A 25039-nucleotide genomic window follows, 5' to 3' on the forward strand; every position below is an offset into this window, starting at 1 on the left:
CCTGGCCACATCTGCAGTCCTCAAGCCTCCTTGCAGCATGCCTAAGGCACATTCAGGCAGATGAGCAGGGACCATGGGCATTTTTCTTTTGTTGTTTTTCAGAGTCAGTAGAAAGGCCTCTTTCGTGTCCCAAGTTTTCATAACTGTGACCTTAATTACCTACCGTCTGTAAGCTGTTAGTGTCTTAACGATCGTTCCACAGGTGCATGTTCATTAATTGTTTATGGTTCAATGAACACACATGGGAAACAGAGTTTAAACCCTTTACAATGAAGATCTGTGAAGTTATTTGGATTTTTACCAATTATCTTTGAAAGACAGGGTCCTGAAAAAGGGACGTTTCTTTTTTTGCTGAGTTTAGATGAGAACTCTATTGGTAGATGGTGTTGTCTACAGCTTATCATAAGGTACTCTGCCTCAGGCGAGCAATATGTCAAGACCTCTATAATATTAGACATCGGGCACCAGATGTTATTGACAAATAGACACACACACCCACCCCTCGTCTTACCTGACGTAGCTTCTCTGTTCTGCGGATGCATGGTCCTGCTCCCGGGAAAGCAGTATATCCTTCTCGTCGGACTCGTTACTTGACACCCCATCCCGGATCCGGGAGCGTAATCAGCGACTGATACTAATTAGCATAACGCAACGGACATAAATATTACTAGAAAATATTCCTATTCATGAAAATCACAAGTGAAATATATTGAGACACAGCTTAGCCTTTTGTTAATCACCCTGTCATCTCAGATTTTCAAAATATGCTTTACAGCCAAAGCAAGACAAGCATTTGTGTAAGTTTATCGATAGCCTAGCATAGCATTATGTCCAGCTAGCAGCAGGTAACTTGGTCACGAAAATCAGAAAAGCAATCAAATTAAATCGTTTACCTTTGATGAGCTTCGGATGTTTTCACTCACGAGACTCCCAGTTAGATCGCCAATGTTCCTTTTTTCCAAAAATATTATTTTTGTAGGCGAAAAATGCTCGGTTTATTCTTCACGTTTGGCTGAGAAATCGACCGGAAATTGCGGTCACGACAACGCCGAAAAATATTGCAAATTAGCTCCATAATATCGACAGAAACATGGCAAACGTTGTTTATAATCAAACCTCAAGGTGTTTTTCAAATATCTATTCAATAATATATTCACCTGGACAATTGGTTTTTCAGTAGGACCAATTGGAAAAATGGCTACCTCTGTATTTTACGCGAGAATCACTCTGAGAGCCATCAGGTGACCACTTACACAATGTAGCCGCTTATGGGTATTCTTCAACATAAAGGTGTAAAACTACGTCACAATGCTGTAGACACCTTGGGGAATACGTAGAAAAAGTAATCTGGTTGATAGCCCATTCACTGCTCAATAGGGATGCATTGGAACGCAGAGCTTTCAAAACATGAGGCACTTCCGGATTGTATTTTTCTCAGGCTTTCGCCTGCAACATCAGTTCTGTTATACTCACAGACAATATCTGTACAGTTTTGGAAACTTTAGAGTGTTTTCTATCCTAAGCTGTCAATTATATGCATTTTCTAGCATCTTGTCCTGACCAAATATCCTGTTTACTTTGGGAATGTTATTTTTCCAAAAATGAAAATACTGCCCCCTAGTCACAAGAGGTTTTAAAGGAAAAAAGCTTCTTCCAGTTCAAGGTGAGTAATCGCTGTTCTGATGTCCAGAAGTTATTTTCGGTCATAAGAGACGGTAGCAGCAACATTATGCACAAAATAAGTTGTAAAAAAAAAAGTTACAAATGACGCAAAAAAAACTATCAAAATAGCACAGTTGGTTAGGAGTCCGTAAAACGTCAGCCATCCTCTTCGGTCGACCTTTTTCAGAAATGTAGAATGTACAAATAAAGTACAAATATAGTACAAATAAAGATGGCACACTTTTTGGGGAGCAAGCGCTACCAACAACATTGAGTGGAGATGTTGAAGTGTGCCATTCACGGGTTGGTAATTAGAGCTTGTTGAGCTTCCAACCGTAGTAATCTCGGACACCCAGCTCATCTGTCCAAGAGATTACAACCTTTTGACAGTTTATACTAAATTGGATTGAGCTGAGAAGAAACTAAACACTAAATTGGTGAGTTTAGTAACAAACATGGTAACAAGTATTTGTTGTATTTTGTTACTACAGTGCAACTATGAGTTATTACAAATTAACTACAATATTTGTTAGTGTAATTACACATTTATTATACTGTAATACAGACCCCTTAAAATGAAGTTTTAGCAAAATAAATTGTAATGAACTTCACAGGGTGGGGAAAGTTCAAGGTGAAACGCTTGATGCTCCTACAGAAAAAATATTGAGGGTCTTATTTTGGTGGTATAATGATCAATGCTTGGCTGTCATTTGACAAATAAAATATATCTCACTCTTTTGTCCATAATAATTGGCTATATAGTGCACACGCCAATACTAGAGTGGGCACATTCGCTAAAACACGTTTTTTTCTTCACAAAACCATCAGTAGAGGTGAAAATACTACGGAACTCCATTTAACTTGTATTTTATATTTGGGAATGGGAATTTAACCACAACAGTTATTTTATGTTCACTAGGTCATCACCCACACACAGCGTTTTATCCACAACATGTTCATTTGATGGAAACATCTCTGGTGGGAAAATGCGCATACTATTTTTATGCCAATTTTTTTTTTATATTCGCATGAACATCTTTCACCAATTGGACGGAAACCTAACTACTATCATCAATGGACTAATGAAATAAATACCAAAAGATAGTTTTGGGGTGGAGTTGTTCTTTAATAAAGAAAATGCTGAACTGAAAATATCTGACATGTTTTTTGTTAGGCTCAGTTGTAGATTTGGCTTGTTTTACATTATAGCATAAAATACATAAAGCATAAACATATTGTCGATAACAAGCAGTCTGTTAACATCAGCAGTAAGCTACTGTAATACATTTACCAATACAGTTTATCCTCACTTCTTATTATAAATGTCAGCAAAAAGAAACGTAAAGATACTTTTATGTTCATAGCAAAATTCAATACTTTTTTTTTGTTTCACACATATACTGTATCACAGGGGCGCAACTTTGGTTTTAGAAGTGGGAGGGACATAAGGTATTTTTTTTATTGTATCCGGTCGGATAAACACTTCAAACAGACCACCCGACTGCTCGGACACGTCCACGGTCCTAAAGCCTGTTTTGTATCACATTCCAATGATAAAACTGGGGGGGGGGACAAAAATGAAATTTCAGAATAACATTATCTCACATATTCTTCTGTGAGACCAACCACAGTTGACATCAAACCAACTCTTGCCATCATGAGTACCACCTTTTTCTCCCATTCTAGCACAGTCTTCACCGTCTGGATTTTGTCTTTCCTTGTCTCCTTGCCAGTTGTCAGGCTCTTTCTTGCCATTTTGGGAAGCAAACCAGAAGCTACAGAGGAATTACATTATAATTCATTCAGCCATCCACGTCCTCATATTAACTGCATTGATTGGGAATCATCATTTCACCTGTATTTTTGTGTTTTGTCAATTATGAGAACACATCACAATACTCTAATACACAATACAATACTCAGCAATACTGAATGATCATGCTTTTGTAAATGTATTACTATTCAAGATAACTTCTGACCTGTTATTTGAATCTAGAGGTGTGTCGTCCACCCATAACCACTTTCCCTCTTCTTTTTGGTCTGTCAGTCCGATCCAGAACTTGTCTTCATCACCACTCATTATAGCACCAACTTTCTTATCTAAGATTGTCTTCACCAGGAACATTGATTGACAAATTATATAGAGTGCTACAATGGGTTAAATGGATAGTTCACCCAAATGTTGCCTTACACTGATAGATAGCAGTCTATGGACTAGTCGAGTACATCCAAGAACAGTAATCCACGCTTTTGTGGAACCTAAAGCTCAATGACTAAAAAGTGTTTTAATTTGATTGGTTTTGGTTATGAAATGCTACAATTAGCGGTTGGTGACAACAGGGAAAGGGGGATAACTAGTCAGTTGTACAACTGAATGCATTCAACTGAAATGTGTCTTCCGCATTTAACCCAACCCCTCTGAATCAGTGAGGTGCGGGGGGGCTGCCATAATCGACATCCACGTCGTCGCCGCCCGGCTAACAGTGGGTTAACTGTCTTGCTCAGGGGCGGAATGACAGATGTTTACCTTGTCAGCTCAGGGATTCGATCCAGCAACCTTTCGGTTACTGGCCCAACGCTGTAACCACTAAAAGCGAGGTATACAAAACAAAAGCGTGCTTTGCAGTCTCTCCTTGTCCATAGACTCATTTCAGTTTAGCCTTATAAGGCAAAAAATACAAAATTATGTAATTGGCTGAATTATCTTTTTAAATACAGTCAAACATGGTGTACTTTAATTTTTGTAGATTGCATGTTTAATTGCATGTGCTTTATAGCTGTTTTTTTCTCATTAGACTGACATGGTACTGAGATCTCATAATAAAATGTAAAGCACTTTCAAATCTTATAAACCCATTGGCTCAATCTGTAATTTGTGGATACAAAATCTATTGCCCGACCACAGCCTTAATTAATGAAAGATAATATGGAAGGACAGACGCAATGTATAATTTAATTCCCATTCAATAGTCATGATAACTACCTGCTCATAAAGGCTGTCTATGATGACCAGCTTTCCTCCCATGGAGACACATTTATCCTGACTCTCAACCCACGTCAGATTATCATTGGAAAAATAATAGCAGTTTTTCCCGTGACACATCCAATCATGAGCACATATTGGACGCTCATCCTCTGTGGAGGGAGGGAACAGAAATAACCTGGTGATATATACGTCTTTGTCAATAGTCCCTTATCAAAATGAAGTATTTGTAACATACTATATGAATAATATTTTTTTATTTTTTTATCTTACTGATTGTATGAGATCCATACTGACATGAAAACACATTGATTTACTATGCATACACTTAGCTTCAGCCTAAGTGGGATAAGAAAAAAGCAGAAATAGACTGAAACCGAGGCAATAAAATTAGGTTTGAAGTGACTTCCATTTTCTTTTCTTTTTTACCATGGAATGTCTTATAGTAATTCCAATTCCTTAATGGAGTATATTCTATGATATAAAACATAGGCCTATGTAACAAAGCACTTTTTTGGAATGACTGAATCTTGTGCCACTATTTATTTGGACATTCTCGCATAGTACCTGTGATCTTACAGCAAGTTCTCTGCACAATCAATTCTTGATTATGTTTCAAAACTGTTGAGAAAAAAGAGAAAACCGAGTCACATTTTGTACTCAGACTTCCCCTTCTCTCTTCTGGTTAAAACAGATGTTACATTTTTGCATCGTGACATCAATCATTTCCTTATAACTGAGAGGGTAAAGCCCATACACTATACACTTTTTATAGGGATGAAAATGTCAATGGAAATGTACTGTTTAGTATTCATCTTAGCATGAGTCATATGATCCAAAATTCACCTGCTGTAAGATTATTTTCAATCAAATGTTTGAGATTTTGAAGAGCGCTGCACTGGGTTTGTGGGCTAGTTGTATCAGTGTGAAAAAGACACATTTGAAATGTACAGTAATGAGTTTGACCCAACTTTCCTGTAGCTATCCTATCCCGCCTCATATGTGAACAGCCAGTTTGGGGACTCCTGCTCCTACTCTGGACTCCACTATGGGTCTACTCTATAGTACTTACAGAGAACCCCAAGTCCAATGACAGCACCCATCAGAAGAACACAGAGAGTCACCAGAACAACTCTGACAGGGTCATATCCACTTGGTTTGACCTTTGACCCCTCCTGAGAATCAGGGTCACCAGCTGAGGGGACAGAGAGAGAATATGAATCAGACTCCCATCAACTTTCTACTTAGTTTTATTGTATGTTAGACATGAAATCATCAAAACATGAAGAAAATGTATGATTCGTGGAACAAGGAACATGGTTTTTGAGGCTATGGAGACAAGTATGATGAAAAATCTAAATTAGATTCTGTTCTGCATGCTGTCAACTCTTTTTCTCACCCATATGTGGTTTTCTGAAAGAAAATGTCCTCATTTTTTTGCCTTGCTTGAAATTTGCACGGACTTCATCTGACCCACACAACCACGCACACATTCACCACACTCACGCACACACACGTAATAACACACGCAGGCACTCACCCACACACCCACACACACTTACCATTAGGGTCGATAGATGGCTGGTTGCGCCTGGTTCTGGAAATTTCAGAGTGTGTGGTATCATTCACTGTGGATGCTGTTGCTGAAATGTAACCATGAAAGTGTGAGAATAAGACAAAACTCCTCTCATCACATTGGCTGTTCAAGAACAAGCATTTTTGACACTCAATTTGTTAATGTAAAAGAATTGGCACAGATCACCGATAAAGCATGAGGCCTGCTTAAAAATGTTTATGCCAACCGGCTAAAAATAGGTTTCTTGAAAACCGTTTTAATATACCTACAAAGTAGTAATTGAAATCACTAATATCTCTTTGTGATGTAACCCACTGGGCAAAAACGGGTTGAATCAATGTTGTTTCCACGTCATTTCAACCAAAAAAGTCAGTGTGATGACATTAAATTAACGTGGAAAACTGATTGGATTTGCAAAAAGTCATCAATGTGAGGGCATTTTGTCTCTTTTTAACCCAACTTTTAACCTAAACCCAATGACACGGTTAGTTGACAACTAAACCAAATGTAAATCAAAACTAGACGTTGAACTGTCATCTGTGCCCAGTGGGAAGTCATTTTTGTCTTAGTGAACATGTTTTGAAATAAATTAACAATATGCGTTGTCAAATAAAGTCAATACGGTATTAATATAATTCCAGAATAATCTGGAAATTGAGAATGTGGTACTCGTCTCTGAGAGGTGGGGCTGGATGACCATGAGATAAAAATTATAGCTTTAACCATGTTTTGAAGATATACAGTGTTTGTTTACAATTACATTGTGTACAAACAATGTAGTACAACAAGCTTACATTTGGGGTTCTGATGGGCTAATACAGTTGAACTAAGCTCATGAGGCATTTAGAAGTAATATTCTTCAAGAACAAATGTCTATATATAATTTATATAAAAGTCTTAAAATGGATTTACCAATCGCAGATTGCCTCTTTAACATTAGATAGATATTTATGCAGGTAGAAGCTTTTTGTTGAACATTCTTCACATCCTGAGCATATAAACAAACATTTTTTGGTGACAGATTTTAGTTTAGAACATACCACAATTTTTTCCTTCAGTCCTTTGTTGCTTTTTGAACTTTACAACAGCGTAGACTATTCCTTCAGACATAATTAGCTATTGCAATTGTCTGTCTTTCAGTGGGGCGAGGTGGTCACTGATCCTCAACACTGCTACCAGGCACGTATTTACATCAATCCAAAATAGAAATTTCTTCTGTGTGATGGGAACTGAGCGAATGAAGATGTTGAAAACAGCAGCAAAACAGTTTCGCAATGACACTTCTCTTTCTCTGTTTCATTCATTCTCAACCAACAAACTAATATGTTAGCTATCACTATTAATTAATAAATGGTAGTCCTACTCCTATCATTGGTCATCCATTACATTCACACCGTTCAATCTCTCATTGACATGTAGCTGAACTACATGAGACATTGGAATCTTATTCGTTTGATTAATAGTATGTTTCTCTTGTTTGCTTCTAAAAGCTCTTAGTTTAGATAACTACTGTGGTTTTATTAGAAGTCTGTTGGTTTTCTTATTAGTTGGAAAATGATTATTTGAGCAACCTTTAATTAGGGGTTTGCCTACAAAGACAGATGTGCCATTTATATTTTATTACCGCGTTAAAAGTATCTACATTAATGCTTGCTCATTAGAGACAAAATAAGAATATCAAGTTTGGTGCGAACATTTCCTCAAGTCAAATGTCCTGGACTGGTACCTCGATGACATGATGAAGATACACTGTGGACACTGTGTGGACATTATGACAACTCTGTCTTTCCATCTAATCCGTCATTCCATCTTTACCATCTAATCAGCCCTGTCTTAATTGGATATGAATTTGATAATGTAATGACTGATCTCCCAGTGTAGTGTGCATAAACAGTGTTTGTGCTATTAGGGATCCTTGGGACATCCCTACCCTAAACTCTAACCTTAACCCCTACCCTATCCATAACCATAACCCCTACTTAACCCTAAACCTTAACATAACCATTTAAATTGAATTTTTAATGGGCTGACATCAGAGTTGGGATGTCCCAATGATCCCGTTTAGACTTTTAAACTGTAGTAGCCAGATGGGCATTGAACACGATTGAATCATTTCCACAGCTAATAGTTTCCTACCATTTGACTACTCATTCATTTCATTATAGAGTGAGCAAACGCCTATTTAGACACAAATAACAATGTTAATAATAATAAGAATTTATTTAACTTGTATAGCGCTTTTCATTACAGAAAATAATCTCAAAGCACATAAAAAGCAAAACAAACAACTAATTTAAATTGAAATGCATCCAAATACAAATCAGTATTTTTACACATGAATATTACAGTGGGTACTAGTCCTTCATTGCCGAACATGTAGCACCCACCTATGTGAAACCATTGCAGCTGAAAATCGCACAAAAAGCAACTACATATTGGCAGTGGTTAAGAACAGTCTCTGAGCCTCTTCTGCCATCTCTGGACACATCATGCAGTACTTGTAATACTTCCCGACAGATGAAATAATAATAATAATAATTATTCATTCATAATTCTAAGTATAATAACAATTAACAAATAATAATAATAATACTGATAGAGGATTATGTAACTAATAACAATGTTCATTTTCATTTTGATGGTCCCTGACCAAAGAAGATTCATAATTGCATATGCAAAACCCGGATGTTATATCAAGAAACTTACTATTTCAGCAAATCGGTGTGTAGGACGCTTGACTGAGCCATCTAATGGCCAATGAGGTGGAAGTATTTTCTGATAAAGAGAGGGTCATCCAGGAAGAGGGCGGGGACACTTCCTTTCTTGGACGAGTTGGCAGATAATAAAAGTGGTACAAGGACGACTGAAGTGAACATGGCCCCCAGCACGCAACGGAATGAAGCTGTCTCCGACGTAAAAAAGGGAATTCGGGCAATCCTGCTTGGACCCCCTGGTGCTGGGAAAGGAACACAGGTGAGTGAGTTATGCTAACTTGCCAAGGAAGTGTAGGAATGGGATACCGCTTGGCCGACACTGTCAACCAACTAACTTCATACACCCTGTCCTGAAGTTCATTCTGAATTGGCTTGCATAGATGGCTATCTCTCCCACTATCTGGTGCTGGCTTGACTAAGTCGTGTGTAATGAATTGGGTAGCTAGATCAGACGAATAAGGAAGTATCATAAAAGTTGTAGCTAGCTCGCTAACCAGTTATGAGCGTCTGTCCTTTGGAATGAAACTAATTCCCTCTTGGCTCCCACTATCTGGTGCTGGCAAATTTGACTGTTTGCCAAGGTGTTGCAAGCTCACAATGTGGTACTCGTCTCGAGTCGCATGCCAACCGTTTGTGTGAAGAGTCTCTTAAAGATAAGAGGGCCCTTTCAACGTCACATTAGGGACTGTATGCTAATCATACTCTCCAGCTGGCCATCGCCAACTGCTTTCACTTGATCTAACCAGGTTCAATGAGAACGTGTTACCGCTTGACTTCCCTGTCAAAAAGCTCAATGTGGTTCTTATTTTAATTTCTGGGGGTATGTGGTACAGGAGAGCAACCGCTTGTCCAGGGTTTTGTTAGAGGTAATTATGTCAGGTGTGTTTAGGCTGATCTGGAACAAAAGCTGGTACACCATGCAGCTTCCCACGACCAGAGTTGGGGACTTCTGTATTTCCTTTAAGTTCTGTATCCATATGTGTCTCATGGCTATAGTGGCTGCATAGCCTTGTAAATATACACACACTACAGTGTGTACGGAATACATGTTATTTAATTTTTTTTTTTTTTTGCACAGTCTGGTACAAGTACTGTACTTTCAGACACATACTTTTTGGTTTAGCTTTGAAGATCCCAACTATTTAGTCAGTCTCCTGGGGGTTTGGTCTTTTTTTCCCTGCTGTGGCACAACCTGAATCGCATTGAAATGTAAAAACAAAATGGCAACATGATTATGTCCTTAAAACCACAGTAATGCATGTGCTATGAAGTTAGTTATTCAACACTTATTTTTGCTCTTCCAAAAGTGTCCCATGCCTTCCCCACACATTCAGACATTAGTCTCATGTCATGTGTGGAGGTTATGTTCTGTAGCTGAAGGAATGTTGCGCTTTGACTGTGCCCAAAATATAACAGCCAGCCATTTTACGATTCAGCACGACTTTAATGCTTTGACAGGCTCCCACCTGTTGTAGTAGTTTGCCAGGTTGGGAAGCGCCTATGTTTGGCCATACTCTTCTCCTCAGAGTTGCGATTTTGCGAAGTGACTACATAAATGCTACACCTTTTGGCCTTATAACATGAGGCTTGATGCCAATACCCACGCTCTCCCCCTCTCCTCCAAGGCTCCTCGGTTGGCAGAGCAGTACTGTGTGTGCCATCTGGCCACGGGGGACATGCTGAGGGCCATGGTGGCGTCTGGCTCTGTGCTCGGCAAGAGGCTCAAGGAGACCATGGATGCTGGGAAACTGGTAAGATGTGTAGTGTGTTTTCATGTTAGTTCTGAACATGTTTCTGTGTTAATTTTTTTAATAGGAATTCATCTTTTGTGTCACTGGTGCTGGAACTTAGTGGTAATCAGAGACCGGTTGACTTGGGCGTCTGTCCTAATTGTGTGCTCTTATGCATTTATTTTCACTGCTCATCACTCTGTGAATTTACTCCTGTCAAATGACTCATAGGTCAGTGATGAGATGGTGGTAGAACTCATAGAAAAGAACCTGGACACGCCTCCCTGTAAGAAGGGGTTCCTATTGGATGGATTCCCCCGCACAGTGAAACAAGCCGAGATGGTGAGGATTGGTTGGTGCCTGACTCCATTTTGCTGGCAATCCCCCAGAGCAAAAGTTTGTCTTGATGTTAATCAAGCATAAGCAGTGGTAAACATCACGCAAAATGAATGTGGTGCGTGAACTATGTTTACCCTCCACTATACCATTGAGCATATTAACCTGTATCCTCCCTGCTCCTCTCCTATGTTTCATGACTCCCTCTGTCTCCTAGCTGGATGGCTTGCTGGAGAAGCGCACAGAGAAGCTGGACTCTGTGATCGAGTTCTCCGTCAACGACTCCCTACTGGTGCGCAGGATCTGTGGCAGGTAGGACCAAATATACTGCGGTGGTCTGAGCTAGTTATTATCAACCATTTTGTTGGACAAATAATGTTGCAGAGCAATACCACATCCACGACAAACAATGCTCTGTATTGAGGACACTACGAGGACACTACTACTAATTATGTACCTGTAGTCCATTCAAATGGTCACATCAGCATGTCAAAAAGGGGTTCTTTGTTTTGCCAAGGTGGGATATAGTGTAAGTCTTTGAAGTTGGCCAAGGGCAGTGTGAGTGGAGGACTAACCTTCTCCTCTCCCCCCTCAGACTAATTCACCAGCCTAGTGGTCGCTCCTACCACGAGGAGTTCAACCCACCCAAAGAGTCAATGAAGGACGACGTAAGTATCTTTTCAACGGACGTCCCCCTCCCTGAGTCTGGAAATCCTACTTCTATTGTATATCCCAATCTGCTAACTGGTGTTCAAATGTGTTTCTTGGTCAACTGGCACTTCAAAAGCGTGTGTTCAAGTTTGGTCAAACATGCACTTAACAAGTGTCTATGTTTGTAATCTGAGGAAAGCAGTGGCTCATTTGCATGCAGTCTTTCACAAGTGCTTCTGTGCTAATGGCTCTGAGCTCTTGTTTCATTTGAGTCATTTAGAGATGTTTATCCAGTGCATACATCTCATACTTTTTTTCCCCCTTCTCTGTACTGGTCCCACGTGGGACTTGAACCCACAACCCTATCGTTGCAATGCTCTACCAACTGAGACACATGGGACTGTTTCAGATGCTCAGCACAGATGGCTTTCAACATACACGAGCGGTTGTAATGTGTGTGGTGTACCTTGAGATGTAGCTCAGTGCTACTGGCTGGGGAAACTATTTGACACAGCTCCAAACCTTCACAAGCCCTTCTGTGTTCATCATAGCTCTGACGAGACTGGATAGGAGAGAATTTAATATGGCAGATGCATTTTCCCAACTTGAGGTCTAGGGGGCGCCATCACCATATTTCTGACATTGAGCCAAGTCTTTCAGATCTGAACTCAAAGGGGTGGGGAAAAAGACCTGACCAGAGAAAGAAACCAAAATTGCCCTTTTCACCCATTAAATGTTTCCTCTCTCTGTCCATCGTCAGGTGACGGGGGAGCCGCTGATGCGCCGCAGCGACGACAATGCGCCGACGCTGCGCTCACGACTGGAGGCCTACCACGGGCAGACTGTGCCTCTGGTCAAATACTACAGTGCCCGCGGCCTGCACAAGGCAGTCGACGCTGGCCAGTCCCCCGACGTAGTCTTCTCCTCCATCCTCGCCGCCTTCTCCTCGGCCACAGCCGCCACCTGTAAAGACCTGGTGCTCTTCATCTAAGCTCCCACTTCCTTTTCGGTCTCTCCTTCACGCCCCTATCATCTAGCTTTCTAACTTTCCCTTTTTAGTCTTTCTTTCTCACTCGGGACTAGTCTCTGCTCCGTTCTCCTCCCCTTCTTCGTCTCTCTGCTCTCCACTTTCTTCATTCTGTGGTGGGGTGTCTCCCTTGTACTTGAACACGCTCCACTACTGGGACTTCAATAGACTTCTCCTGGAAACTACAGAGACTGGACTAGCTGGTTATAATGGAGTGTATAAGATGAGTGTAATTTCCCCTTGGGCCAGGTATACATATCAGTGGTAATCCAAATAAATGTTCCTTTGTCACGTTCTTTGTAAACCAGTGTAGACTAACAGTGAAATGCTTACTTACGGGCCCTTCCCAATAATGCAGAGGGAAAAGATAAATAATAACACAATTACTAACGATAACTTTGCTATATAACACGTCTATATAACGTAGCTTCATTGATGGTCCCTGTACTTGGATTAAATTAAGGAAGCAGTAGGGAATAGGGATGTGATTAAGAATGACTTACATTTCACCTGAATGTAATGAGTCCAGGATAGATGGCAGGGATAGCTAATGTCGTGCAATGTCAGAAGTCTACTCAGGAATTCATTAGGAATCTATTGACTAATACTTTGACAGCTTGTGTGCTTTGGTTAGTGAAAGCATGCTACTTTTCTAGAGCATAGTCAAAGTACCTGTCATACAATGTACATTTAGTTCCTGTTAACCAATAACACTTTGTTCCTATTGATGTGACGTATATTCCACAAAATGACTAGGCTACAGGAAAGGGCAAAGGAGACTCCTTTGCTCTTTCCTTTTTCCTGTCTAGATTTGTCCCCTCTCTGTAGACTGACTTCTCTCCTCTGACTGTGACTGCATGATGTTCTCAGGGTCGTCGGAAAACGATAGCTGTTGTATTATGTGACGCTATATTGGCCAGTAGGCTTGCTGTTTGAATTTTTCTAGCTTTGACTTGATAATGTTAAAAGTATCAAAACAATGACGCCACTGCATTGAATGCTGCTTTAGTTCACGTAGTCAAGTTTTCTACTGGCAAAATTATTGTTAATGTACTGCTAAGTCACCATTGTAGTTCAGTGTTAATTTAAACTTATGTGAAGCCTAACGGCTGACGTGTTTGATTGTTAAATGGTAATACACTAAGTTTTAGAAATGGATGTTGGAAGCCTAATTGCACTATAGATGGACTGGATTGTTAAGTTGCACAAGGACCTGTAGATGTCCAAGAGAGCAACTTGTGACTGTAGCTATAGTTCTGCCTCATGCATCTTTGAATGACCCAAAACTCAGTATTTTGTTAAAATGTTTGTGTGCATGTCTTTAAAATCACCTGAGACTCTTTTTTTTTTCCCCCAGCTGTTTGAATCCCTGCTTCTCCAATCCTGGCAATGGAAACAAAAGAGGAAATGTTGTACTATAGTACTTCATTTTGGAATGTTGCTGGAGGATGAGGGAGCTTAATGTACTGCATTCTATGAGGAATAAGTGGAGCCATCTTGGAATTGACTTTGATTATGTTACCCTTCTAATAAAATGAAGACACTGTTCTACAATCATGACATCATTTTGTAGCCTCCCTTTGTGCTAATTACTACCATTTATAATGTTACTTGCTACTAATGTAACACTCAACTGCCATTATCTCAATGTGAAGCTAGTCATGGTTTACTTTGCATACTGGGTGGGTGTCGTCTTTATGGAACATAATGCGTTTGCCTGCATAGTGGGTAATGTTCATACTTGTCAAATGTGTAAATCACCTGGTCAGGAAAATCTCTAAATTATTATAGACACTGAGAGATGTACTTTGAGAACATGAATCCAAGTACATTGCTCCAGCACTCAATCAACTGCCTTGTTCGGGGGTGGCAGGTAGCCTAGTGGTTAGAGCGTTGGACTTGTAACCGAACACGGCAGTTTACCCACTGTTGCAATGAAAAGAGGAATTTGATCTTAACTGACTTGCCTAGTTGAATAAAGGTAAACAAATCTGTAAAGTTGGATGAAATTCGTCATCGACTGGTAAGCACTATCTTTAGGATTTTAATTATTTTTGGGACCTCTACACAAAATAATGTTCACGTTCCAGGTGGTTTCATTCCACAAACAAAATAATGACATCAGTTTCCCTTCGTGAAGACCAAGTAAATGCATTTTGAGTTTCCAAATGTGACGTCACTACGGACGGGTGGGGTTTCCGTGTTCCATGTTGGTAGCCGCACAGGGTTTTCCTCCGTCAGCGAGCAAAGAAGCAAGCTGCGAAGATTATTCTGTTGCGCTCCAAATAGGGGACGGGGTCACAGCTGTATTGTATATTCAGTCTACACGCATATATATATATATAGTCCATTGATATTTTAGGAATGGTGTCAGGTCCCGTATTGGAGGCTGAGATGAAATAGCCTGGACAAAACGAGGACTTCAACACGCCCAAAGCAATCGATCAATGCGCATCGCCACTCACGGGAGAAGACTCACAACGGGTACCAGAAAACGGTCTCATACTACCCCGAGGTAAGAAGAGTCTGCCGTATTGGGCCTTGACACAAATTGCAACATGTTCAAGAGTTCGATTTTTACACATTTCATCATGCGTCTTGTGGTTTGGAATGTCATGTCGCTCAGTTGCCTACTAGGCTACATTAAGGTTAGTAACCTATCGCTAACGGAAGTGTTAGTTTGCTACCTGGTCAGTTTATATGAACTGCCAAAGGTACACTACATGACCAAAAGTATGTGGACACCTTCTCGTCGAACATCTCAATCCAAAATCATGGGCATTGATCTGGAGCTGATCCCCCTTTTGCTGCTATAACAGCCTCCAGTCTTCTGGGAAGGCCTTCCACTAGATGTTGGAACATTGCTGCAGGGACTTGCTTCCATTCAGCCAAGAGCATTAGTGATGTTTGGCGACTAGGCCTGGCTCCTAGTTGGCGTTCCAATTCATCCCAAAGGTATTTGATGGGGTTGAGGTCGGGCTCTGTGCAGGCCAGTCACGTTCTTTCACACCGATCTCGACAAACCATTTCCTGTATGGACCTCGCTTTGTGCATGGGGGCATTGTCATGCTGAAACAGGAAAGGGCCTTCCACAAACTGTTGCTACAAAGTTGGAAGCACAGAATTGTCTAGAATGTCATTGTATGCTGTAGCGTTCAGATTTCCCTTCACTGGAACTAAGGAGCCTGAACCATGAAAAACAGCCCCAGATCATTATTCCTCATCCACCAAACTTTACAGTTGGCACTATGCATTGGGGCAGCTAGTGTTCTGGCAAAACCAGATTTGTCCGTCTGATTTCCAGATGGTGAAGCGTGATCCATCACTCCAGAGACCATGTTTCCACTGCTCCAATGTCCAATGGCTTTACACCCCACCAGCTGATGCTTGGCATTGCACATGGTGATCTTAGGCTTCTGCACGGAAAACGGTACCGGAGCGCCTATTCTAGGACCAAAAGGCTCCTTAACAGCTTCTAGCCATAAGACTGCTGAACAATTAATTAAATGGCCACCCGGACTGTTTACATTGACCCCCCCCCCATCCCCATATTTGTTTTTCGCTACTGCTACGTGCAGTGGCCAGGTTGGGCCACTGAAAATCTCGAGGTGGCCCACCAAAACCAAAGCCATAACTGAAATTCAGGAATTCTCAGGAATTCTGTTGTAGTATATAGGCTAGTTGAAAACTATGTCAATATGAGAGTTAAGGAATCGCATACTGATATACTTTGGTTTCTTATTTTACAGTTAATGTTACTATTTATCTTATGTGCATTGACTAGTACCGGTTCAGTTAACATTTTGAGTACCACAACAATCCTGTTTAAATGTGTTATTTATCTGTATAAATGTGTTTAGGCAATTCATTGTTCTTCAAATAGGCGAGTTGTCCCTTTCCTTAAAAATACAAATATACAGCTTTAACTTGAAGGAGCACATTGATTGTAAGGAACACAACATTTACTGGGAGCAAGCCTACTTGAGTTTAAAAACATCACACAGAGGCCTCCAATTATTTTCAATACAGCTTTATTCGGCTGTTGCTGTGTCTTTTTTTGTAAACAAAAATATTATACAGTTGAAGTCAGAAGTTTACATACACCTTAGCCAAATACATTTAAACTCAGTTTTTTCACAATTCCTGCCATTTAATCCAAGTAAAAATTCTCTGTCTTAGGTCAGTTAGGATCACCACTTTATTTTATGAATGTGAAATGTCACAATGATAGTAGAGAGAATTATTTATTTCTGCCCACACATTTTCTATAGGATTGAGGTCATGGCTTTGTGATGGCCACTCCAATACATTGACTTTGTTGTCCTTAAGTAATTTTGCCACAACTTTGGAAGTATGCTTGGGGTCATTGTCCATTTGGAAGACCCATTTGCGACCAAGCTTTAACTTCCTGCCTGACTGATATCTTGAGATGTTGCTTCAATATATCCACATAATTTTCTTTCCTCATGATGCCATCTATTTTGTGAAGTGCACCAATTCCTCCTGCAGCAAAGCACCACCACACCATGATGCTGCCACCCCTGTGCTTCACGGTTGGGATGGTGTTCTTCGGCTTGCAAGCCTCCCCCTTTTTCCTCTAAACATAACAATGGTCATTATGGCCAAACAGTTCTATTTTTGTTTCATCAGACCATAGGACATTTCTCCAAAAAGTACGATCTTTGTCCCCATGTGCAGTTGCAAACCGTAGTCTGGCTTTTTTATGACGGTTTTGGACCAGTGGCTTCTTCCTTGCTCAGCGGCCTTTCAGGTTGATAAAGGACTAATTTTACTGTGGATATAGATAGTTTTGTACCTGTTTCCTCCAGCATCTTCACAAGGTCCTTTGCTGTTGTTCTGGGATTGATTTGCACTTTTTGCACCAAAGTACCTTCATCTCTAGAATTCGTCTCCTTCTCCTGGTATGACGGCAGCGTGGTCCCATGGTGTTTATACTTGCATACACTTGTTTGTACTGGTGAACGTGGTACCTTCAGGTGTTTGGAAATTGCTCCCAAGGATGAACCAGACTTGTGGAGGTCTACAATTTATTTTTCTGAGGTCTTGGCTGATTTTCTTTTGATTTTCCTATGATGTCAAGCAAAGAGGCACTGAGTTTGAAGGTAGTCCTTGAAATACATCCACAGGTACACCTCCAATTGACTCAAATGATGTCAATTACCTTGCCAGAAGCTTCTAACGCCATGACATAATTTTCTGGAATTTTCCCAGCTGTTCAAAGGCACAGTCAACTTAGTGTATGTAAACTTCTGACCCACTGGAATTGTGAGACAGTGAATTATATGTGAAATAATCTGTGTGTAAACAATTGTTGGAAAAATTACTTGTGTCATGCACAACCGACTTGCCAAAATTATAGTTTGTTAACAAGACACTTGTGGAGTGGTTGAAAAACAAGTTTTATTGACTCCAACCTAAGTGTATGTAAACTTCTGACTTCAACTGTATATGTCCAAAAATGGAAAACAAAACAAAAAAGCACAATCATGGACAACAATATACATTTTACTATAGCCTACTCATAGCCTATTCATATCCCTGCTTTAATAGGCTACATTCTTTTCAATACAGCTTTATTCGCCTGTTGCTGTGTCTTTTGGCAAACACATCCACAAAATCAAGATTTATGGCCCTCGCCCTTGACTCTACTCTTAACACCCCCAAATGGAGCAATCGCTTGTCACTCATTGTATTTCTCAAGACAGTCTTGATTAACTTTAGCACAGGAAAACTGTTCTCACATGCTGCAGTGCTCACAGGTAATGCAAAGTTTAAACATCTCGTGGAACACCTCCCTATATGGCTCAAGGAAGACTGTGAGCTTTATTAAACTGGTGTTTCCAAGCCACCAGTTTGCTTCCTATCAAGAATTTGCTTAAGCTGAGGGATCTCATATTCCAGATCCTCAGTGCTGCAGTTGTGTTGTGAGGCAAATGGAAAACACTTAATTTTTCTCACAAAATGTGGGACTGCAGAGATTCAAGGCCTTGCATGATGACACAATTTACTGTAGAACATCTTGTCGTCACCTCAGAGAGAAGCACATCAACGATTGGAATGAATGAACCTGCCCACGAATGACTCCTTATCTGTGTTGACCTGTCTTTGAACTATTGGAGTGGGAATGTGATGCCCAGCAAGCCTAGAGCTTGGTGTGATCTGACGGCCTGGAGGTCACCGTGTTGTCCCAAATCTCATTCAAGCGAGAGCCCTCTCTATAACTGTTCAATGTGTCAACTAGAGAATCAACAAAGGTAATAGCCGTGCCCAAATTGAGTTATGGGGACTGTAAGATATCTGACAGATGTTTTATCTCACCATAAACATTGGTGAATGTTACAAGGAGGCCAACACACTGTAGATCTATTTGGGCTCATTTGTAATATCGGCCTACAGACAATTCAGACTATTCAAACTCAACGACCAATAAACATGAATCAGAAGGCTTTATGTGATTATGTCATGACCCAGATAACATTACTCTCTAGCCACCCATTTCATTATCAGGGGCACTGTCATGCTGTCATAACTTCATCTGTTGGTCCAGGAACGGGTTGAATAGCTCTAGCTGGGTCCTGCCTCGCTTGGTTGTTGACCTCTGGGACTGTTGTTGCTGCCTGTTCCGCACTTTCGTGCCGTGCTGCTGTCTGGTGTTCTTCACTGTGCTCTGTCACTGATGCTGCCTGTGCCAGTTCGTCGCCGTCATGTTCTGCCATGCTCTCTCGCTGCCTCTGCCTGTTCATTGGCTTGCTCAATGACGTTATCATCATCTTCGACTGCATCCTCACTAACGTTAACCCTCTGCTGCTGCTCCCCTGTCGGCTGTATCTCCCCTGTACTACTGTTCTTCTTAAAGAAAGAAGCGATATCCGTGGACTTTCTCTTCATCGTCTGCAAATTGACATAGCTACAGTGGCTAATCGTAGCTAGTAAGCTAACGCTATACCAGCCCATAACGTCAGCTAGCTAGATGCTCTGGCAGTCCTAAGTTCATCAAGTGGTTTGAAAATCGTTCTGGAAAGCTAGGATCTCTAACTATATTTAGCTAACACTCTCTATGCTGCAGAGTAACCTTACGGCATAAACTAGCTAGCTAAGCCTCCCCAATGCCCCAATTCACTAGCTAACTTAATAAGCTAGCTAGCCAGGTAATTCGACACCGTCAAAAAACGAAGAGTTTACTGAGTACATAATAAATAAAAAAAACTGTAACTAGTACTGTATGACTTACTTACCCGTTAGCAGTCTGGTGGTCTCAACTCTGCAGGCATCTGCCAGCTAGCCTAGCTTCCGATGATGCCACCAGAGACACGAGGCTGAGCTCAGCTGCTGCTGTCATCTGGCAGTGCACTGTGCAGTAGCAGGCTGGGAAGAGGTGACGGGTCGGAGTGTGACTCAGTTCCCGGACGGTCAAAAGCATCTGGCTGGCTATGCATTTGTCATTTTCTTTCACATGAACTATTATGAAAAATATACATTATTGATTTAAATGAATAGTACCTAATGTAAAATATCAGATAGAAGCATATTATGCATATGCACCCCACGAGGGGACTCAGAGTGGGGGGAGCTATTGTATCAGGGTGGCCGCGGCCCCCCCTGGCCACCCCTTGGCGGCGCCACTGGCCTACGTGCTGTCTATTTTCGATGCATAGTCACTTTTACCCATACCTACGTGTACAAATTACGTCAACTAACTTGTACCCCTGCACATTGACTCTGTACCGGTACCCCCTGTATATAGCCTCGCTATTGTTATTTTATTGTGTTACTTTTTATAATTTTTTACTTTAATTTAACTGTTGTATTCAGCGCATGTGACAAATAACATTTGACTTGATGTTTGGCCATGGAAACCCATTTCATGAAGCTCCCGACGAACAGTTCTTGTGCTGAAGTTGCTTCCAGAGGAAGTTTGGAACTCTGTAGTGAGTGTTTCAACTGAGGACAGACCATTTTTATGCGCTACTCGCTTCAACCCTCGGCGGTCCCGTTCTGTGAGCTTGTGTGGCCTACCACTTCACGGCAGAGCCGTTGTTGCTCCTAGACGTTTCCACTTCACAATAACAGCATTTACAGTTGCCCGGGGTAACTCTAGCAGGGCAGAAATGTGATGAACTGACTTGTTGGAAAGGTGGCATCCTATGACAGTGCAACGTTGAAAGTCACTGAGCTCTTCAGTAAGGTCATTCTACTGCCAATGCTTGTCTATGGAGATTGCATGGCTCTGTGCTCAAATATATACACCTGTCAGCAATGGGTGTGGCTGGAAAAAGCCAATTCCACTAATTTGAAGGGGTGTCCACATACCTTTGAATATATTGTGTATATATCCCATAGTATTGTGCATGTTTTGACTGCTCCTCATTCTTGAGTATAAAACAAGTGCACAGTAATCTAACAGTGAGGCAAGGCTGATGATAGAGTACCATAGTACATAACTACTGTGTGTGCATCTGTGTTTGTTTGTGTACATGCATGTTGCTACAGTAGCCTGTAGGAAGTGGTGAGCTACCGTTTAACACCTCTGAGCATTCTTTGACATCTCTATTCCAAAATGCCCGTCATGTCGAATGCCCTCCTCATTCTCAATTTCCTCCTCTCCCCTCTCACTCATGCGTTCCTTGTCCCACCGCTCCCCTGTTTGTCCCGAAAGCATTATTGAGGCCAGGATATTAATATCATTCCATTGAGAGAGAGAGAGAGGGAGAGAGAGGAAAGAGGTGACAACATTTAACCATGAAAGCCTGGTATCCATCTGCTTGCTCTAGTTACCGTCTGTCTTCAACAACTAATAGGGAAGTCAACACTCACTACCCCGCAACGATATTACCTATATTTACTGGAAATGCTGACTTCATTTGTAGTCTCTGGTCCCACATACTAGGCCGCTTCAGGTTACAGTGCACTGGAAGTCAGCCTAACAGTCAACCATACTAGGCCTATGTGACATACTGTATCTATCTCCACTCACATGCACTGTCCTCATTGACCATGTCTCACCTCCTTCTCTTTCTCCCTCAAACGACCCGGCCCCTCCCTGTCTTTCATACCCGCTGGTTGGTATGCCCTGGTCTGTGTTGGTGGATTGGGGCTCAGGGGGCTGTGGGGCTGGGACCTGGGCCTATTCTCTGCCGCTGTGACGCCTCCAGGCTTCACATTAAACATTCAACAACTCAGCAGTTTGCCTCCTGAATGCTCCTCTAATTATAGAACCTCGTAGCCTGACTCTCCCTTTTATCGCACTGAATCAGAGGGACATTCATACGTGTGTATCTCTTATGCAATATATAAGTGTGTGTGTGTGTGTGTGTGTGTGTGTGTGTGTTTGTTTGACGATGTGTCAATGTGTGGATGACTGGGTGTATAAGTATGTGGGTGCGTGGCGTGTGTGTTCGAGTGCTTGTAATGGGGTTATTCCAGGGTATTCCTGTTGTTTCATTTTGTTTGAAAAGGGATGCGAGACTGGCTGACCACTCCTCCCTGCCAGCTTCAGTTCTGAGGTAAATTCAGAGGGAAACACAAAGTCTGGTTTCTCTAGGTGCTTCCACAGAATGGCCAACGACTGTCTCTGGCTCTCAACACCTTTTTAAAACTCCCACATCTTCCATTACCTTATAAAACCGATAGTGTGGGAGGGCTCCAAATGGCCTCCAAATGACCGCCAAACACTATGAATCAGTAGGCAGTAATGGCGCTTTTGGCTGAACAGAAGGACGTGTTTCCTTTTTAACCCAGTTTTCACATAGTCTCATCACATCACGACATGACTCAACTAGCCTGGTGTTTAGAGGAGGCAGCAGTCTTGGCCTGCCCAGCATGTTAGCGAGACACGGCGATGGCCTCGTCACAGAGAGGTGAAGAGAGAGAGAGGAACGAGAGTCATAGCCACCGGGGCAGTTCCCTCTGTTTCCTCCCTCCTATATTAACTTCTGCCAGGAGAGATTGAAAGATGTTGATAAAGAGAACAACCCACTGAGAGGCATCTCATCTGCCTCACGCTGCTGTCGCTACCTTCAGTATTTTTATTTATTGTTTTTATGTAAACTTTAATTATTATTTACAATGACGGCCTACCCCGGCCAAACCCTAACCCGGACAACGCTGGCCGCCAATTGTGCGCCGCCCTATGGGACTCCCACTCACGGCCGGTTGTGATACAGCCTGGAATTGAACCAGGGTCTGTAGTGACGCCTCTAGCACTGAGATACATTGCCTCAGACCGCTGCGCCACTCGGGAGGCTCTTTATTAACCTGTTATTGCGCCCTTCTGCTCTAATGAATTGAGTCTATTAAACCAGTAAACCTGAGTTCACAGAGACCACCTGCTCTACCCAGAGACTCAGCCCAGAGACACAGGCCTCAGTCCTCAGTTAGAGCTCAGGGCTTACAGAGGGTTTAGGTAGTATCACTACAAACCAGCTAATTAGCTTACCAGCTCGTCTGCCTACCCCGCTGTCTGTCAGTCTTTGTAAACAACCACACAGTGACATGAATCGGATTGTTTGTGTGATGGTGAGTTTTAATTACTTAGGCCTACTGGAGCATAGTACTGTATCAGAAGCCTACTGGAGTATAGTACTGTATCAGAAGCCTACTGGAGTATAGTACTATATCAGAAGCCTACTGGAGTATAGTACTGTATCAGAAGACTACTGGAGTATAGTACTGTATCAGAAGCCTACTGGAGTATAGTACTGTATCAGAAGCCTACTGGAGTATAGTACTATATCAGAAGCCTACTGGAGTATAGTACTGTATCAGAAGACTACTGGAGTATAGTACTGTATCAGAAGACTACTGGAGTATAGTACTGTATCAGAAGCCTACTGGAGTATAGTACTATATCAGTAGCCTACTGGAGTATAGTACTGTATCAGTAGCCTACTGTGCCCCCATTGTGTTAGTTTGTGTCAACCATATCTCTGAATATCAACTATATCCCTGAATAATATGACATTTACACACACACAAAATATATGTATTTTATAAAGCATAATCAAAGTTGACAAAGTGAAATATAGCACAACAGTATAATAGGGACATCCCCAGTCTTCCCTTTCATTTTGGTTGGATGTCCCTGGTCCAAAATAGATCCATGCTTTTATTGTCTTCATTTTGCATAATGTATTTGCAGAGGCTTGTAAAGTGTAACCCCAAAACAGCTCTGCAACAGCAACAAATCAGCTCTGACTCAGCGGCTTGTGTAACAACTATCGGGTCTTTCAGTGGCACACCGGTATCATATCAAATTGACTTACAGTATCATATCAAATTGACTTGCGTGCATAGAGGCAGTATGTAGGTTCATAGGGTTCCTGGGAAGGATGGAGGATCCTAAAGTACTTAGACTGTACAGTTTCAGTGTCTTCCGGAAATAGAATTGCTGAGACGAGGCCAAACAAACTGAAAGCACAAACTGGCCCCACTTAATGTCCAAGAAGAGTAATGTCTCTGTCAAGAGGCTCTGCACACAGTTGACTCACCTTGCAGCAGCAGCAAGCATAACAATATCTGACATGTCCGAGAGGTTTTTAATTCAGAAGACAAGAAACTAGAGCTGCTTAGAGGCTAAATAAAATGTCATTAGTGTAATTGTACATCACAGCGAGAGATTGTGTGTGCGTGTGTGCGTGCGCGAGCAGCAGTCGAGTGGGAGGACAAGTGAGGGGGAAAAAGCGTGTGCCGATCACAGAACTTAGACCACTGAGTCTTCAGCCTGTTCATGCCCATCTGCCATGCCTCCTCACTCACTCTCATCCCTCTTTCTATTTATGTCTCTCTGTCTCTCTCTCTCAAGTCATGTAGGGGCTACATTCAATATATATCCCACTAAAATGATCCGAAAAGGTCTAACGTTTGGATACTAGATGCATCAAAACCCTTCCAAATATATTGTCACTTGACAAGAATACTTTCTTAATGCCAGAGATGACACATTTGCTAATGTAATGAAAGCTATATAATGCCATTTACACCAAACAGTAACTGAGTACAGCTCTAATACCCACACTGAGCCAAAATATTAACGGGGCATGAAAAGTGTTGGTCCCATGTTTCATGAGCTGAAGTAAAAGATCCCAGAAATGTTCCAAATACTCACAAAAAGCTTATTTCTCTCAAATTTTGTGGACACATTTTTTCACATCCTTGTTAATGAGCATTTCTCATTTTGCCAGGATGATCCATCCACCTGGGGGGAAATTGGCATGCTGACTGCAGGAATGGCCACCAGAGCTGTTGCCAGATAATTGAATGTTCATTTATCTACCATAAGCCGCCTCCGTCTTTTTAGAGAATTTGGCAATGCGTCCAAACAGCCTCACAAACGCAGACCAC

At 41.5% G+C, this 25039-nt stretch overlaps 3 protein-coding genes across 6 annotated transcripts in view; 2 read left to right on the top strand and 1 right to left on the bottom strand.

Moving 5' to 3' along the window:
• Positions 1 to 2767: 2767 nt before the first annotated feature.
• LOC149975524 (C-type lectin domain family 4 member D-like) lies at positions 2768 to 7638 on the bottom strand. Of its 2 annotated transcripts, none has more exons than XM_021571888.3 (7): positions 7262 to 7638; positions 6208 to 6288; positions 5718 to 5840; positions 5213 to 5266; positions 4646 to 4797; positions 3642 to 3772; positions 2768 to 3437 (listed from the first exon to the last, which is right to left on the bottom strand). In XM_021571888.3, exons 1-7 carry the CDS (start codon positions 7329 to 7331, stop codon positions 3248 to 3250), a joined length of 801 nt encoding a protein of 266 aa, XP_021427563.3. In that variant the 5' UTR covers positions 7332 to 7638; the 3' UTR covers positions 2768 to 3247. The 2 variants fall into 2 exon arrangements, with proteins under 2 accessions (XP_021427563.3, XP_021427564.3); XM_021571889.3 differs by having other exon boundaries at positions 6208 to 6282; positions 7262 to 7441.
• Positions 7639 to 8921: 1283 nt separating this feature from the next.
• Positions 8922 to 14239, top strand: LOC110496156 (adenylate kinase 2, mitochondrial). Of its 3 annotated transcripts, none has more exons than XM_021571891.3 (7): positions 8922 to 9194; positions 10561 to 10686; positions 10897 to 11007; positions 11219 to 11313; positions 11597 to 11669; positions 12413 to 12617; positions 14037 to 14239. In XM_021571891.3, the coding sequence occupies exons 1-7, from the start codon at positions 8979 to 8981 to the stop codon at positions 14042 to 14044; spliced, it is 834 nt and encodes a 277-aa protein (XP_021427566.2). In that variant the 5' UTR covers positions 8922 to 8978; the 3' UTR covers positions 14045 to 14239. The 3 variants fall into 3 exon arrangements, with proteins under 3 accessions (XP_021427566.2, XP_090064665.1, XP_036808570.1); XM_090208539.1 differs by having other exon boundaries at positions 9005 to 9194; positions 12413 to 12928; XM_036952675.2 differs by lacking the exon at positions 12413 to 12617 and having other exon boundaries at positions 9030 to 9194.
• A 452-nt stretch (positions 14240 to 14691) lies between these two features.
• The window catches only part of LOC110496157 (E3 ubiquitin-protein ligase RNF19B), a 32894-nt gene continuing 22546 nt past the window's right edge, over positions 14692 to 25039 (top strand). The window contains exon 1 of the mRNA XM_021571892.3: positions 14692 to 15194. The gene's annotated coding sequence lies outside the window, so the exon portion shown is untranslated. The remainder of the gene's footprint in view (positions 15195 to 25039) is intronic.

This window comes from Oncorhynchus mykiss, chromosome 18 (assembly GCF_057628025.1).
Source record: "Oncorhynchus mykiss isolate SJ-2025 chromosome 18, ASM5762802v1, whole genome shotgun sequence".
In the NCBI taxonomy this organism is placed as follows: domain Eukaryota; kingdom Metazoa; phylum Chordata; class Actinopteri; order Salmoniformes; family Salmonidae; genus Oncorhynchus; species Oncorhynchus mykiss.